Source organism: Lepisma saccharinum, chromosome 14 (genome assembly GCF_977018435.1).
Source record: "Lepisma saccharinum chromosome 14, izLepSacc3.1, whole genome shotgun sequence".
NCBI classification, from domain to species: Eukaryota; Metazoa; Arthropoda; class Insecta; order Zygentoma; family Lepismatidae; genus Lepisma; species Lepisma saccharinum.
The window spans coordinates 61,896,697-61,914,021 of NC_139242.1; the positions used below are offsets into that span (position 1 = coordinate 61,896,697).

The following is a 17,325-nucleotide window of genomic DNA, read 5'->3' on the forward strand; positions in this document are numbered from 1 at the left end:
TGCTTACTTGTATTATTATTTGCATTTCCAGTATAGATTCAAAACTCTTTTAAAGAAATATAACAGCTTTCTGACGCAAGCGTGTACATCCAAGGGGGAGTTTAGTTGCCTTTCTTCCCCTCAGAAGTTTTGGAAGTAAGCGCCATCCGTACGGCGGGTAAGATCCTGTAGGATCGTCGGGGAAGATAACGTCTGGGGAAGAATTGCCGAAGAGTGTCCGGGAATGAGCTGCGCCCTGATCAATAGCGGGCTTAGAACGCCTCTGGCCTCGTAAAAAGATCCAAGAAATGACTGTTCGGGTGTCCGGCTTGCTGGCTTACTCCCTGCGCCTCGCCGTAAAAATGGAACCTTAGTAAGGTCGTTAGCGAAGGATGCCTTTGAGAGGGGAGGAGAAGAAAGGGAGGCAGGAAGAGATGAGGTGGAAGGAGGACAACGGTTTTGTCAATTATCGTTTTCTTCACTCGTTCGAGATAAGGACCTTCTCGTCTAGCGTTGCGGTTCTCCTGGGTCCTTACGGCTGAGTTAGTACAGGCCACAATTTCTTCCTTCAGTACATACGCTGGCCTTTCTGCAGACAGACTTAAACCTAGTTGTGGTCCGTGGTGAAAATAACCTGCAATTTGACGACAGTGGAGGTTTCTGGGAGAAAACCAACCGATTTTTATTCCAGTCGAAACAATACTGAATGAAGCGATTCGGGAATATAACTCGATAACCCACAAAAGTATGAAACCAAGAAAAACAAATGCAAGTTTTCATCACGTTGTGGCTTGCACTCTCCGCCAAACTTGAAGAAACTCTAACTTTATCCCCTTACAATATTGAGTTCCCCTACTAAGAACCACCTGGAGCCCGTTCACAGCAACGATGAAACTTCATACAGAGATAGAGGTTATGGGGAAGCGAATGCTATTGAGTGCCACCGGCGCAAACCATGCACTTTGTTCCCCTATTCCCAACAGTTACGATGTAGTGGCGGACTAAATTCACGGACGTCTAATAAGTCACATTGTATATTTCAAAATTTATCTTTATAGAGCTATGTTTACACTAATTTAAGAAGTTCTGGAACGAAGAGGTTACGAGAATGGAGTGACGAGTGAACGCCAGTCTCTGAAAATATGACCGGAGATAATAAACATATGTTTACTAGAATTTTATTGTCCTGTATAGAAATAGATGTACTACTAGAAAGAAATATTATCAAGTCGAGACTGACGTTGTTCGAGTTTGTGTCCACTTTATGCACAGAAAGGCTAATCGGGACTGGACCCTCAATTTAAAGTGAAATTCGAAGCACCATGTGCCTTCACCGTGTATCAAACCGTAGACCCCTTGATTACGATGCGACGATGTTACCAGTGCGTCATCGCGAAGGAACTTTTATCTTTTTATTTTTAAGAAAAATCAAATACCTCATATAATCTACCATCTCGGTGTGCACGAATGTACATAAGTTTTGAAATTAACTGAATTTTAATATACCTAGTGTGCATATTTTGTGAAGTTTTGAACGAGACGAGTATCTCGGACGAGTATCGTTCTTGTCTCCATTTTTGTACGACTTTTTGTCAGTTTCAGTACCACTTCTACTTATCATTCATGGATGAACGTAATTTTTAATGGTTTGGTGCCGTAACTGCTACTCGAACTGGCCCATCTACTTTACTTTTGACTGGCTTTAGACTGCCAGGCTCACAAGATACCCTCCACTCTGATTGTCCATCCCAAAAACTTCTCTACGAAGGAGAACGTCGACGAAGATAGATGAAGCGGAAGTTGAATTAAGCACATTTCGTGACGTGAAAGAATGAAAGGAGCAGGCCGCCTTCTGTCGCCACCGACTAATTTTGATTTGATCAACAAAATGTAATTTCCTGCCGTACGTGCGTCTTGATTGAATACCATCAGAAGCATGCCTAGACGCGACCCAGATTTGCGTCCGAATAATGCGGTTATAACTCGCTCCCTTTATTTAATCTTCCTTGTTCGTCGCTTTTTCAGATGGAATAAGTTTCCCTTCTTGACAGGATAATGCATGGCGAAGAAAAAGGGTAAACTGCAAGTGTCAGTTCTACGTGCTTTTTCGAAGGCAGGCAGAAACACAAGTTGTATTTATAGTGTGTAGGCGGTTGACATCTGAAAATTACACAGTTATGAAATGATTTGGTTCAACTGGCATTCGTACTATTGTGTTTTCTAATTCGTTTATTTCACCTCGCAGCCTCCTCGATGGCCAACTAAAGATCTTGACACCGGGAGTTGTGGGTTGTAGTCTCGATGTGGGCATAGGAGTCTTCTTTCATCAGTTTCTTCTCATTCATCTTCCATCTTCGTCATCTTGATTAGCCTAGAGATGCAGGTAACCGACGGAAAACAATTCCAGATAATATTACGTCAATTTTGTATATTTGTCATTAATCACGACAGATTGAATTGATGAAATATATCTTTGGCTGCTCAAACTATAGCTCGCGACTGAACACGCATGTAGTTGTTGTTCTGCACATGTAAAAGGTTTAGGTGCCCCTTGAATAGACGATGAGAGAGGCACGACGACCCAGAATTCAAACCTGGGACACTTGAGGTCGCACCGCTTTGCGTTAACCATTCCGGTTGCTGCTAATAATAATTTGTAGCCCAAATATTTTACTTGAATATATACATCTACCAAACACTGTTGTACAACGACGCAGCTCAGTTCTCGTGAGACCTTAACTCCTCATATGTCATTCGTTATATGGATCTAGAGAATTACATGGGTGGTTAAACGTCTTCTCCTACCCCCTCCCCAATTTAACAGTAAACCGATTTATCATTATTGTCTCAGGATCCCTGGTTAGAAAATTAAAAATAATAACGCGTAGCGTAACAGTCCGTGAGGATCAGTGTGTCTACTTACCAACTGCCGGCCTGTCATCCAGCCAGTTACGGTGTGACGTGTGGTCGGTAGGACGAACCTCCAGTCGTTGTTGTCGGTTTTTATGACCGGTTTACGCTACTCATTCGTTATTCCTCAATTTCCACACGATGGTGGGTGGCCACTGGTCCCATACACTAGCTAAAAATCCCAAGAAAAGTTGTTTCGCTTCCACCGGGAGTCTCGAACCTGCCCACGTCCTCAAGAATGTATGAAATGCACATATACTGCATATATGCTTTCAGAATCCCAGGTTTCCTGTCCAGCCGGTGTAGAATTGAAGAGGTTTTACTGTAATTATATTTATTCCTTACACTGAACAGCTAGTCATAGGCTTTTACAAAATTGAACGTGATTCCTCATCTGTATAGCTATGTATTGCACTTTCGCAAATCATGTTTTCCTCTTGGAAGTCCTTCCAGGAGACTAGACCCCTTTCCCCGGAAGAATGTTTTCTACCGTTCTTTTTTTTCCTACTGATTCGTTGCCATAGGAACGAAGAATGCCCCTCTCGTCTTTACGGTGCGCTGTCGAGCGAAGGACACCGAGGCGGAGGTATAATAGAATTCATCTCTCCGGTGACATCAAAGTGATTTGTCCTTCAAAGGCAGATGGTGTCGACGAGATAGTGTCAAGGCGGAGGAGGCAGAATGGGGAAAGGCTAGGGGTAGGGAAAGGGTGAAGAAACTCCAAAGCACCTATGCGGCACATTAGCTTTTCGTGTGTGCGTGGTAGTGGTACGACCTTATTTCGTCACTTGTGGGAGGAGAGTGGGGTTTGCTTGGTGTAATCAAGTATTGGGATTTCTCCTGGGACACCAATCAAGCTCGACGACTGAGTGGGCTGGCTTCTTGTCTTGAACTGGTGAACAGACTGTCTCACTCGTAGAATTGTGAGTTTCTGTTCAGCTGGCTGATTTGTTCGGAATACTATTGATGTTATCGAATATTCAAATGTCCAAATACTAATAAATAGTCTCATTCTCAAAACTCCCATATTTTACTAATGAAATTCTAATGCCACTGGATGTTATAAAGTGAACTTCATAGGTTTTTAGAAGGAAGAGAAAAGAAAGCATTTTATTCCAAATCGCTGGTCTCCCCTCCCTTTCGGCGAGAAAGGTTATCAGTAGGGTCCGGGACTTTATGTCCTATAAAACTGTAAAATATGTATGTAATTATGTCATAAATTGGAAAATATGTCATGAAAAATTACAAATATGTCAGAAAAATGCAGAAATATTCCCAGTAAAGCCATAAATATGCACAACGGTACTCTCGAATGTCTCCCATACCCGATAGAGTATGTAGAGTAGGGGCTGTAAGGTATCGAATGTTATTTTTACTTTTGACTAATTTTTGTGAAAAGCGAAAAAAGGCAAAGAAATGAGAACGAAACTTCTTCACTTCCCGTGCAACAACGAGAGAGAACATTTTTCCTCAATAATGATTGCATGGCTATCAATTGTCGGCGGGATAAAAAAGTGGGGTATTATTGTTCTGTACTAAGAAAAGACGGCATCTATCTTCCTACGTAATTTCCAGATCCTGCCATCGACAATGTGAACTATCCGTTGTGCTAAAGCTACGAAGAAAAAATTATGAAACAACCGATTACGTGCGAGAGAATTACGAAATTATACAGAAATGTGTTTTATTACAACAAAATTGAAGAAATATGTTGTAAAAACGCAAAATTGGTGAAATATGTCAAAATATGCTTTGTCAAGTTTGTCTATTTCGGCTGAGTTTCATCAGATATGTAAAGATCTCACTCCAATATTAGATCCGAAGCTAAATGAAAAAATATGTTATAACATAGTCCCGGGCGCGTATTTCACATGTGCACATTGAAATAAAAATTGGGAACATGGTTTCTAATGGAGAAGTTTCTGGTTGGCTGGAAAATAAAGATTGGGAACATTTTCCTTTCCCATCTATCATCTACTTTTAGTACATTGCTTTAATTTTTTCTACATATTTCTACTACAGCTTCACTTTCACTAAATCAATACTTATCCTCCAACGATTTATTTACATTCTATCACCTTGTGCTGCCATCTGTATTTCTTTATCGAAACTCCTTTCTTTTCATTTTGTGTTGTTATATTGGTTTGTAACAACTCTTTTAAAAACAAATAGTCGCGCGCTTATACAGTCAAAATTAAGGTTTTAGCGCTAAACAAGGGTTTGATAATTTTTTTAAGTAATAATTCAAAATGTTTCTTTCTTGCATCTCACGAAAACCGGAAAATGACCCAATATATTTAGTAATTGTATAAGAATTTTCATCAAAAGCAACATTTTTAAAATTATTACCTTTATTATTTCCAATAAGAAAGTCTATTCGCTTTCCGAGTATTGATTACTATTCGAGTACGTTGTCTTTCCCGAGCAGATGGTTCTGCTTGTGCTGGGGTATAGTAGTCTGTGGTTTACAAAGAGTGTTCGGCCTTAGTCAATGAAAAAAATGCCATTTTCCTATCATATAATAGATTATCATTGAGACAGTCTGCTAGCCAATAGGGAGCATTCATGCACAAACCACGCCCCCAATCTCTATTTAAATGTGCACATGTGAAATACGCGTCCCGGGCCCTAGTTACTCGTATCAGTGTTTGGAATTTGTGGTCGAAAGTTGAAGAAAATACTAATTTTTTGTTTTCTGCCTATCCCAGACTATTTGGTCGTCACCTTTCGTAACTAAACCTTTCATTCTTGTGCTCATATACGCGATAGAGTGTTCTTTTTTATGTAAAAACTTTGAATATTTGACGTTTTTACACAGTTATATGGTGACACGTTTCACATACATTTGTTGACCAATCAAACATTTTCGCTGCATTGCATTTCGGTTTTTTCCCCTTCGCTTTTCAGTGTCGATTAATCTCTACAACGTTCACTGGATAAAATGCCAACGATTAAACAACAAAATTCAATTGGTGTTCCTTGTACTTTATACCCTGGACTGCATTGTGCCGGCTAACGAGTATCTGGCGTCTCGACTCTTGGTCAGTGTAATCCTCTGTGAGACTTGTGTTCTGCCCATTGTCCTTGTCATCATGTCGCCTGTCATACTCATCTTGGCGATTAGCCAAAATTGGCTGAAAGCGAAGTAAAGTATTGCAAATCAATCAATCAGAACTTGGACTTTACGTTCAGTAAGGTCCCGTTGAAGGTCATACGGCTTTATATGTCAGAGGTATCAATAATGGAACTTATTAAACATATATTAACTCATACACCGATGAGCCATTACATTATGACCACCTACCTAATGAGCTATCGCAATATGTCCGCATTCCTATGCGCAGCACTGTTCGATGAACCGTGTGCTGTGAAACATTGTCCTGGTCACCACTGTTGTACCTGTGGGCTATTTCTTGCACTGTGAACAATGCGCGACAGCCTCCGCTGGCCTCTTGGCATCAATGAGCCGCTGTCGACACGCGGCTGGACGACGTGTCGTAGTTTGCCCATCGTTGCACCACTTTCGATACCTCACAACAGCGGCACGAGAGCAGCCAACGAGCCGCTTCGTTTCTGAGATGCTGGTACCAAGGCGCCGTGCCATCATAATCTGGCCTCTTATCAAAGTGGGAGAGATCGGCCGTTTTTCCCATTCTGACGCCGGAGACTCTACTAACGGCGAGTCTCTAGACCTGCCCAGTATGTACCATGCTGCCAGCGTGTCATGTGCTACTCTCCGCTCTCCAGGCGCGCTAAACATTCCCGGGTCGGGCTGGTCATAATGTAATGGCTCATCGGTGTATAACTGACATGTAAAACAAGTAGACGGCTCGGTGCCTTACCACTGAAGTTCCTGGGTTCAAGTCAAGTCCTGGACACGGGTGTTCTTCGTGAGTGTCCTGTCATACATTTAATATAATCATCCATCACCCTCATCGTCGCCTCTAGGAAAAAGTAGCAGAAAGATAACGCTAAATAATATTTCTTTTTAAAAAATACTGTTTTCTTTGTATACGCAAAATATGACATTTTACCATTGGATCAAATTAAACTGCGTAGTTTTCACATTTACCTCCTAATGTTATGCCTTGGTCTCCAAAAGTCATTTGCGTGCGAAACTTGGGTTTCTAACCTTCCTTGTCGGGTTCGATATCCGCTGCAGGCACATAGTGGTTCGGACTGTAGGTCCAGTGCCTATTAGCCTTAGAGTGCATAAAGTGGACTTAAAACACCAACTCACTCACTCAATCAATCAATCTAACCTTGCTTGTAATTGCCAGTAACTTGACAATCCCAGTACATTCATGGACTACATACCTTATGATTGATAGGAGAAGTCCACTCAGGTGGGACTGGGGAAAATTATACGAAATTATAGCTCAGTTCGTAGAGCAATGGCATGGTAGGCCAGCGATCAGGGTTCGAGGCCTGGACGAACCTGCGTTTTTCGCTGAAATTTCTATATAGACTTCGCTTGCTGGAAGGGGGCCTAGTTGCGGCAATGGAAAGGCATGCAGTTGAGATATAATTGATGAAGGACACTCATACCTGAATTCATTGTGAAACTCCGTGCCTACCCGATTTCGTAGTGGTAACAAGGGGTCCCGGGTTCGATACATGTTGTTCGGATCCCACTTTAAACTGTAGGTCCAGTCCTGATTAGCCTTTCTGTGCATAAAGTGGACTTAACAATTCAATCGTAGCTAAACTTTGTTAGGCAGCGTCAGAATATCAAGTGTCGAATTACGCGATATCACGGCAATTTCCCTGGTTTCCGGAAAGTGTACGCGATTTATCGTCACCGGAATTTAAATCTGAAATTTACCTAATTCACGTCGTCGTCCTACCTGAACCAGTTCCACGAAACTCGATCGAAGCGACAGAGAGGTCCGTTTCGTATTGTCAGTCTCAGGTAGCCGCGAAGATGACATTTTTACATTACGTCACGCGAAGGCAGCGGAAGTATGTCAACCGCAGCTAGGTAATAAATCGAGCAAGAGTGACATCGGAGAGGAAGCCAGGCACAGAGCAAATAAACTCCGCCCGAGCGTGAAATGGGGCCTCCCCGATTCTTGCGTCGGGACGGGAGACTGAGCGTCTGGGAGCACCTGGAATTATTCAGGTGAGGTCTGCCCCTAAGCCCCGTGGAGCGTGCAGCGATGGAAACAGAGGTTCCCGAGATGTCGTCCCGCCCCCTCTCCCGCCGTCCTTGCAGGGAATCTCGGGAAGTTTCCGGGACGCTCTTGATTGCTCCGGAAAGATGAAGTGGGGAGTTTCTTTCTTTCGAAACTCATTCAATAAAGAAGGTTTAAGGGAATGGCGAGAAGGAGGAAAAGAAAAAGGTAATTCTCTTTGTCGACGTGGCAAATGAGAACGCCCATTTAATAATAGACTGGCGGGACACGCTTACAATTTTTGCTCCTTTCCTCTATTTTTTCAAAAATATTTAATATTGTATGTACAATCACCTGCAATAAAAATGGGACACCTAGGTCCTGAAATGCTCGCTTCACTGCAAGGCGTCATGTGTGTTGTTTAACTACAGCGGCGATATAGAAGTTGGCAGTTGCAATTGAGAATGTGCTATTTAATTCCACTTTTCGCTTTAGAGTTAGGCAACACACACAACGCCTTGCAGAGAGGTGAGCATTTCAGGACCTAGGTGTCCCATTTTTATTGCCGGGGACTGTACAGTGGGATGAACAAGTATTTCCAAGCAAATTTTTCATGACCGTATTTTTATTCTCTTTGTTTTATGCAACATGAGCTTTAAGAATTGAAGTGCACTTACCTCTGCTTCCTGGCGGCGGCACTGGCTGCAATGATCCACCAACTGATTACGACTGAAATAAGGGCCTGGTGACAAGGCACCCTTCGCTTAAATTGTAGCCAGTTCCGCTGTACTTTGCAACCTCCGTTTCCTGTGGAATTCTCCTCTGCAAGTCGGAGCATTCCAGGAGACGGAGGAAACCGGACGAGAAGTACACTAGGAAGCAAACGTTCTGCACCCGCATCCCCAGCCATCTACAATACGCCAGCAAACAGCCGAAAACTTCTCCACCAGCACATATAATCGATTTTTTCAGAACACGAGGATGCAAAGGAAAAAATAATGAAAGTGCCGAGCAATACTTGTGCATTCCAATTTACATTGTAGAGTCAACTGCAGTAAAAATGAGGGACAACTGGAGTCTAAAACTCGTTTTTCTGAACGGCGTTGTGTGCTGTGCACGCCCTTAGGTGTGGGTGTGTTAAGATGTGGCCTTCCTTAAGACACCCAAATGTCAATCTCTCTTCCACGTATTACCGCTTGGACTGCATTGTGCACATTAACGAGGCTCTGGCATCCAGAATCACGGCCAGTATAATCCTCTGCCCACTCGATTTCTCCATTTTATCTGTCTCTATAGAGGCTCCAGAGATAGTCGGGACAGAGTATATTTAAGCACTTACAGTAAAAATTAAAATCTACCTATCAAAGCTTATAGCGTCCTCTAAAATAGCATCCCAACGGCTTCCATTTAACCGGTAAGTGCGGTAAGCGGTACCAGCTATATTGGAATTATCGAGCATAGCATGCCATCGTTTCCAGCCACGTAGCATTCCTGTAGGTGAGCAATTCCAACCAGATTTCTGTGGGAGTGCGACGTGAATTGATTCAATTTGGTCACGCGTAAATGCCTTAAGCGGAAGTTAATTTCGTTCCATCGCACACGGTCACGTAACATACTACAGTGGCCACAAGATTTGCACGTTCCTGGATGTATTGCGATTTCAGCCTCCCTAGTGGTTATTGTATAGCCTTGTAATCAAAGGTTCCCGAATTTCAACGCTGGTTGGATTACAAATTCCTGGGTTTAGATCCCACGTTAAACAGTGGGTTTTGTCTTGATTACACTATGTTCATAAAGAGCGATATTATTGAACTAGAGGTTGCCGACTGAATATTGCAGCGCACATTCCACATTTAACTTTATTGAGAGTTAGAGAGACTCTCTAATGTACAAAGGGCGGTCAAAAGTTTTGCACAATCCACTGCAACTTTAGTATTTACGCTAGGGCAATGAGGTTTCCTGTAAACATACTTTGGTCCTTTGAGTGCATACCATGTTACTCGATGTAGCCCCCGTCTGTTGCAATACATCTGACATCTGCGCCAGCATTTTTACCATGCCAAGAAGGCACTTCGGTAAAACTCAGGGGATTGACTTACACACCATTGTTTAACACAGGCAATGAGGTATTTGTCACTGTCAAATGTTTTCCCACGCAGGTGAGCCTTCAGACGACCAAACAGAAAAAATCGGAGGGGACCAAGTCGGGACTGTAGGGGAGCTGAGGGACCACTTCCCATCCCACCAATGTGATTTTCTGCAGCGTCATCGTGGCTGAGTGAGGCCTCGCATTATAGTGGTGCAGTTTGATGTCCTTATGCTGGAGCTCCGGTCTCTTTGTCCTGAGTGCACGTCTCTGTTTGTTCAATGACAAACAATACCACGTTCCAAGAAGCCCATGAAGATTTATTCACTTATCATGGAATGGAGTCGTCATGGTTCTCCCAGAAAACGAGAATGATGGGATGGGAACTGATCTCTCAGACCCCCCTATACAGTCCGGACTTGGCTGCTTCCGATTTTTTCTCTTTGGTCGTCTGAAGGTCACCTGCGTGGGAAAACATTCGACAGTGACAAATACCTCATTGCCTGTGTGATACAATGGTGTGCAAGTCAGGCCCCTGAGTTTTACCAGAGTGCTTTCTTGGCATGGAAAGAATGCTGGCGCAGATGTCAGATGTATCGCAGCAGACAGGGGCTACATTGAGTGACATGGTTATGTACTCAAAGGACCAAAGTATGTTTACATGAAACCCTATTGCCCTAGTGTAAATAATGAAAAAGTTACAGTGGATCGTGCAAAACTTTTTCGCCGCCCTTTGTAAGTCAGTAGTAGACTGCTACCTTCACCTTCCGTGATTTCTCCTTCAACGTTATGATTATAATATGGTGAGGAATGCTAGTCTTCATTTTTATAATTCATAATAAGTTTCAAACCCATGTTCTTGTTTGGCTTTGTTTGAAATCAAACATATTTCCTGTTAGATGGCAGATAATGTCTCTTCAGGACAAACACGTATCCAAAGACGATGTCTATGGTTTGCGGATAGATGCGTATGTATGGGCCCGTATTCGTAAAAATGCAGGACATTGTTTCGTGTGGATTCTTTACCTGCACACAATTTTACTCATACGGAATACTTTAAGTAAATGTATATGTTGCAAGGATGTATTTGGTTTTGTAAAGTTTTATTCTGTATAACAGGAAAATTTAGGACAAGTTGAGACTACCTGGTTTATTAATTTGTTCTATACATGAATAATAATAATACTAATATATATAATATATTAAATCCTACATAATATGCAATATTTTAACTTGTTGAGTTCTGGCGAGTAGCGACAAATAACTGCATATTGTACACATATTTGCGATATATGGATGCTTGTTTGGCAAGTTTTAATGCACATTCTCAGATCTAATATGATTAACATATGAGTAATTTAGCATCCAAACTTAGTTGGACATTGTCGGCTACTCCTATTTTTTTTTTAATCTGCTACTGTGGCCACCAAAGAGCGATTATCGCACTGGGACAATAGTTCTTAAGTTCGAATATCTGTCAGAGGAAAGTAGAACGGGGGGGGGGGGGGGAGTACAGACATACCTGTCTCGTTTGCATTGCACCGTACTGTAAGGGTAAAGAGCCTCCACACCTTCTCGATCTCTGCCGTAGTGTAGGTGTAGCTATCCACCCCATGTCAGGAAGATGAAACGTACTATTAGAAGAAACAGTGGCATAGGATGATACTCAATTGAGTTTGTATGCTAGCTAATATTTGTATTCTAATTATACGTCGCTTTTCTGTCTGATATTAATGATGAAGGTACAAAGGAATATTCATTCCTAGGCCATGATTTAAACCAACATGGACGGGTACTAGGTAATGTAACATTGATACCCATGTAAATTTTGCTGTTGCATGACACTACAATGTTCTGTTCTCTTTCGCAGAAGCCCGCAGGATGGACGGGTTGCGGGCTCTGGACGTGATGGGCCTGCTCCAGGAGCGGCTGGCCATCCTGGCGGGCGGGCGGGACAAGCGCGGAGGACCCGTCCTTATATTCCCCGCCACGCCGCGCCGGGAGAGAGCCAAGCCCGACGATTACCGCCGCCTGCTACAATACTTGCTCAGCATTCCTTGGTGAGTACAACCTTAAGTATCTTTGCTCGGAAGGAAGGATATACCAAATCTCCTTTAATTGATTGATTGATTGATTTAGTTTATTTTACTTCGCGTTTTGTGCCTCTTGGCTAATTTGCGAAGATGGGGATGAGTGATGAAATGATGAAATTGATGAATGGACATTCACAAACAACCAAGCCCTACCGGGATTCGAACCCGGTACCCTTGGCGTCGCAGCGCGATGTGCTAACCACTCGGCCACAGGGTCGGGCAAATCTCCTTTAACCAAAGTTGTTGTTCTGAAACTTTCGTACTGTCAAGAATATTAATAACATATTATTAATGGGTTGCTTTTATAGAATATATACAAAAACACTAAGAAATGTACATTCTCTCATGAAAACATGATGCAAATCAGGATAATTTCTGAAGATTAAGCACACACAGGCGTAGAATTTTCAGCGAGAAATGTATGTTCGACCAGGACTCGAACACGGGTGATGATATAAGGAGCTAAACACAGCATCTTTGATGGGACATTTTTTTTTAACAATTTGTGTGGCTCTTAATTGCATTTTTAACATTTTTAAAACATTATCCTGATTCGTAGAATTTTCAGGACTCGATCCTGGGTCTCTGGCATACAGTGCTATTGCTCTACCACTGAGCTACCGAGCCGGCCTGGCATCGCCTGATATTTCGCGGTCGCTGTTTGACTATAATTCCTGAAGATTAGGCACACACAGGAGATGTACTTTACAGAATTTTCAGCGAAAAATGCGGGCTCGATCAGGACTCTAAACCGGGTCTCTGGCGCACCGTGTCATTGCTCTACCACTAAACTACAAGCCAGCCTGCCTTCACCTGATATTTCGCTGCCGCTATTTTACCTGTGTGGAATCGTCTCTGCTAGTGCTACCGCAACGGACTCTGTTGCCTTTGAAACACTGTAGACCTCGACAGTGCCTGTAGACGTTCGGTAGCTCAGTGGTAGAGCAATGAAAAATTGAAAATGAAAATTCTACGAATCAGGATAATGTTTAAAAAATGTTAAAAATGCGCTGAAGTGCCATAAAAATCGAAAAAAAAGAACAAAAAAAGATGCCCCGTCAAAGATGCTGTGTTTAGCTCCTTTTGTTATCAAACCCATGAACATGACTGCAAGGTGTTGGGCTTTCCAAAAGAAAAGATGATAATGCATCAAAATTCTAACCTTACTGATTAGTATGCATGCAGCATATTACGCTCACACCGTAAACACAACTCCAAATTATTTTACGTTGTTGTCATTGTCGTTTAGCCAGATCTCGATGCTTGTTACATCACAACATGGATACATTTTACTTTTAATATAATTCATCCAATATGATTCGGCGCAATAGGAATTCTAATTCGATCAAAATTTAACCGGTAGCTGATGAATCTGGTCTGCTTTGTGTCCACAAACCACAAAACGGCGGTTTTGATTCTGGTCAAATACGGGATATAATGAAGTTTGTAGTTATTTATCAGGAACCACTGCTACGGTATTTAACTTCTCCGTCGGTGCCTTTGTGAGCACCCTGCTCTTGTATTCTATTTGCGTCTGGATCGCCGTTAATTGCCGAAGCTCGTAAACAGTATTAGCGGAAAATATGCTTCCACCCTCCCCGTTCTCCTTGAACCCGATTTGCGTGCTGCGTATCGATTAGATGTAGCTCATCAATCAGACCACGTGACTTTATGCGACGATGCACGTTGTTCCCGGCCTCTGCCCAGGCGGTCCGAGTGTAATAATTCATTCAGCCTGTCGATGGATGTGCAGGTCGGGACTGATTTAGTTAAGGGTGCCAGGATCGGTGATGTATGGGCGGTTAGGTTGTGAATGCGAGAGCACGCGAACGGCGTGTCTATCACATCTCGACTTGCTCGGTCACTTCCGGAATGTCATCGGAAAATGGGGCTGATTTTGAGGGGGGGGGCATCGCTCTGCTCGAGTTCTGGACTAGAGGATAACGAAAACTGACCTCTTGGATTTTGATGTTAATGTGACGTCCTTACTGCCGGAATGGCTAGCGTAAAGCGCCATGAAGTCGAAGGTTTTAGGTTCGATCCGTATGCTTGTCCCATCATCCATTTTATCATTAATCTTCATCGCCCCGATTAAGCTAAGAAGCAGAACAGCTACATAAAATAACAGAAATAAACAAGAAGACAGTGATGAAGTCAATATGTAAGTATTAGCCGACCACCGTGGCGTAGTGGTTAGCACAGTGCGCTACGACGCCAGGGGTCCCGGGTTCGAAGCACGTCCTGGGGCATGGGTGTTCTTTGTGGGCGTCCCAGATTCTTCATCACATCATCACTTCCCCTCACATTCGAGACTAGCCAAAGGTGGCAGAAAAGCGAAGTAAAATAAACCAAATCAATCAATCAATATGCAACTATTCGTCCATTTTAAGAGCAAAGTCAATTTAAATATTTTAATGACTTGTCCGTAATAGTTGCCTCCTATTGGTTATTTCCACTAATCTTCGGCGATCATAGATATGTATGACTTGTGCATAAAATAGTTCCACGGCTTCACTGTAGTGACTTAGTTAAGCAATATAATGTGAGTTAAGTGTACGCATAGTGCAAGAAATAGGAAAGAGATTTCTTACGTGCATTTGTTTACATCCACTTTAGTCTTAGAATGAACGGAGAATTGTTGAATTCATCAATCCAAATCATAAGTGATTCTGTACTACAAAGCTATTAGATTGAAGATACCCTACCGCTCACCTGTGATATTTAGTAACGTGTAGGCTACGTGCTCCTTTTTTTTTTTTCCCCCAGCTCTGACTGCATGAAAAATGGATCATTGATAGCTGTTGTTGTGAATCAGTTTTATTGACATGGAAGATTAAAAGCGAGGCAAAAATGCCGTTGAAAGAGGACACTGATACTTGTTAATTTTAATGAATAAACTATCTTATGTTTCAAAAACTAGCTTGTACAGGGTGTTTAAAAAAGGTAACTGAAACTCAGCCCTCAAACCATGTTTTGTTAATTTTTTTTGGAACACCCTGTACTTGTGAAAGCCATCATCCTTATCATGGAACCCCATCTTTTTCCTTCTACCTCGATTACGATGCCACACTACACTGTTACTTATGAATCAGACGACACGAACGCGACCGTCTAAGCCCGCTGCCTCGCTGCCCCCCTTCTTTCCGCCTCTTACAACGCATCAGTGCCTCTGCTCGCTCTGCAGCCTTATGTGGAGCGAGTTGACCAATCACATAATAGAAATACAGCACTTTCCATCCATTATTGTATGTACACGTACATAACTTAGGACATATCCAAATTTTGCCCATGCTATTATACCTTCTCTAAAAGTGGTATCTTTGGTTTACGGGAAGGGGTAAAAAAAAAAAACAAAAAAAAACAGGAAGCTCGAATGGTATAAAACTGTACCAAAGGCAGTAAACCAGAGAGCGAATGCTTTCTAAACTTGTAAACACGTCGATAAAACTGCCTCCCAAGCGTCCGTTGAAGACACGGGAAGCTTGCAGAACGAGGATGTTGGAGGTGAGGACGGACGGAGCTCGGAAATCGTGCGACAAGAGACAAACATGCAATAAGTCGTGAGTTATGATCCGAAACTCCGGAGCGACAGAAATATGCGACTCTCAGCGTGAAGTACGATGTGCGGGGGTTGACACATGCTTAATGATAAATCATAATTTACTCAATTAGCCTTTACGACCAATTAAGGGTTGTTTAAATCAATAATAAAGCCATTAGCATGTCGCAGAAGGCCTTAACTTAATTGTACACTCTCATGCAAAGATAATACCGGGCAGGTTTTTCGAGTTGGAAGTAGTCGGGAAAAAACCGGCTTCTTTGAAAAAAAAGGAACAGTTTTTTTCGTGGCTTTTTTGGTTGGGCTTTTTTCACAAAAGTGCCTCAAATCAATGAAAATACAGGAGTTTGGCAGTATTTGTCATGTTCCATGGTTTTCGTTTATCTCCCTATAAAATACAATTTACAATATGAAATTCGTAGCTAGACATAAACAGTGTTTTCAAAAAAGCTGGCTTTTTTTAATGGTCGGTTCTTCATATTTTGGTAGGCTTATTAAATATATCTATATTCACATAACTAGAGTAGTTTTGTATGTGTTTTTAATAGAACTAAAAGTATGATATGCTTTTCAACGTTTGAATTTGCTATATGAATACGTACATGAAGCAGAAAAAAAAATCCTGCTCTACCTTTTGAAAATCTAGTATCAAATCTCTTTACATTAAATTTTGTCTTCAGTAAAATATATGTGTATTCTGGTTTTCCAGTACATCATGTATAATTTGGTGAAATGGCCGCTAAACCTGGTCACGGAGCAACTAGTGATGTATTTTGGCTGCTTGTTGCAGTGGTTCTGAAGTTTTGTGAGACCACAGACCAATAAATTTATTTCTTACAAGTGAGTGCCCTGATCCCAAGAATTTCACTCATAAATGCATTTCTGATCTTTAAAGTTTATATGGAAATTAATATGCAGCCTTAATTAATATTCATATATCAACTATGGCATAATCAGAGTTCAATTATGTACAGACTTGCTGTCAAATATAAAATAAGATTTAAATTAGTCGTCAACCTCTGGGTGCAACGGACCTTTTGCGGCCCGGCAGTTGAAAAATACTGGCACTAAAACTGAAGCAGAAGTAAATTGCACTGGCCACAAATTGGAGAAACAGTTACTTTATTCCAGAGGCCCATTCGTGATTATGGAAGGAACCTTCTATAAAAAAAGCTGGCATTTTTTCAACAGCAGTACTTGCAATTTGTTATCTCTGATTTACAGGCAGAATTAAATCTTAATCTCTGATGAAGTAGCAAACAATAAAGAAAACACTCAGACTGAAGCAACACATGACAGTGTTGTGGGTGTTACATTGAATGAAGTGACAATTGACTTGGGCCCCTTCAGTCTGTAAGCAAGCATCCAACACGCATGCGCAAACACGACTTTTAGGCGACATGATGCGCGCCGCTGAAGGAGCTTTCAGACCGAAGTCACAAATGACAAGCGACACAGTCTCTGTTAGTAGAAAGTAAAACATTCATTGTGCATGCAAGAACAACAGACCAAAGCGGCACGATGCACGCCATTGAGAAAACAGTAGTCTGAGCAACATGCAAGTGACATGTTTAGCTCCTTGTC

The 17,325-nt window shown here is 42.0% G+C and overlaps 1 protein-coding gene across 6 annotated transcripts in view; it reads left to right on the forward strand.

The window, feature by feature from the left end:
- The window catches only part of trio (trio Rho guanine nucleotide exchange factor), an 820,581-nt gene that overhangs the window by 159,984 nt on the left and 643,272 nt on the right, over positions 1 to 17,325 (forward strand). For all 6 annotated transcript variants that reach the window (XM_083135769.1, XM_083135773.1, XM_083135771.1 and 3 more), the window contains exon 3: positions 11,960 to 12,149. In XM_083135769.1, coding sequence (XP_082991895.1) covers positions 11,971 to 12,149 — 179 coding nt within the window. In that variant the 5' untranslated portion in view covers positions 11,960 to 11,970. The remainder of the gene's footprint in view (positions 1 to 11,959; positions 12,150 to 17,325) is intronic.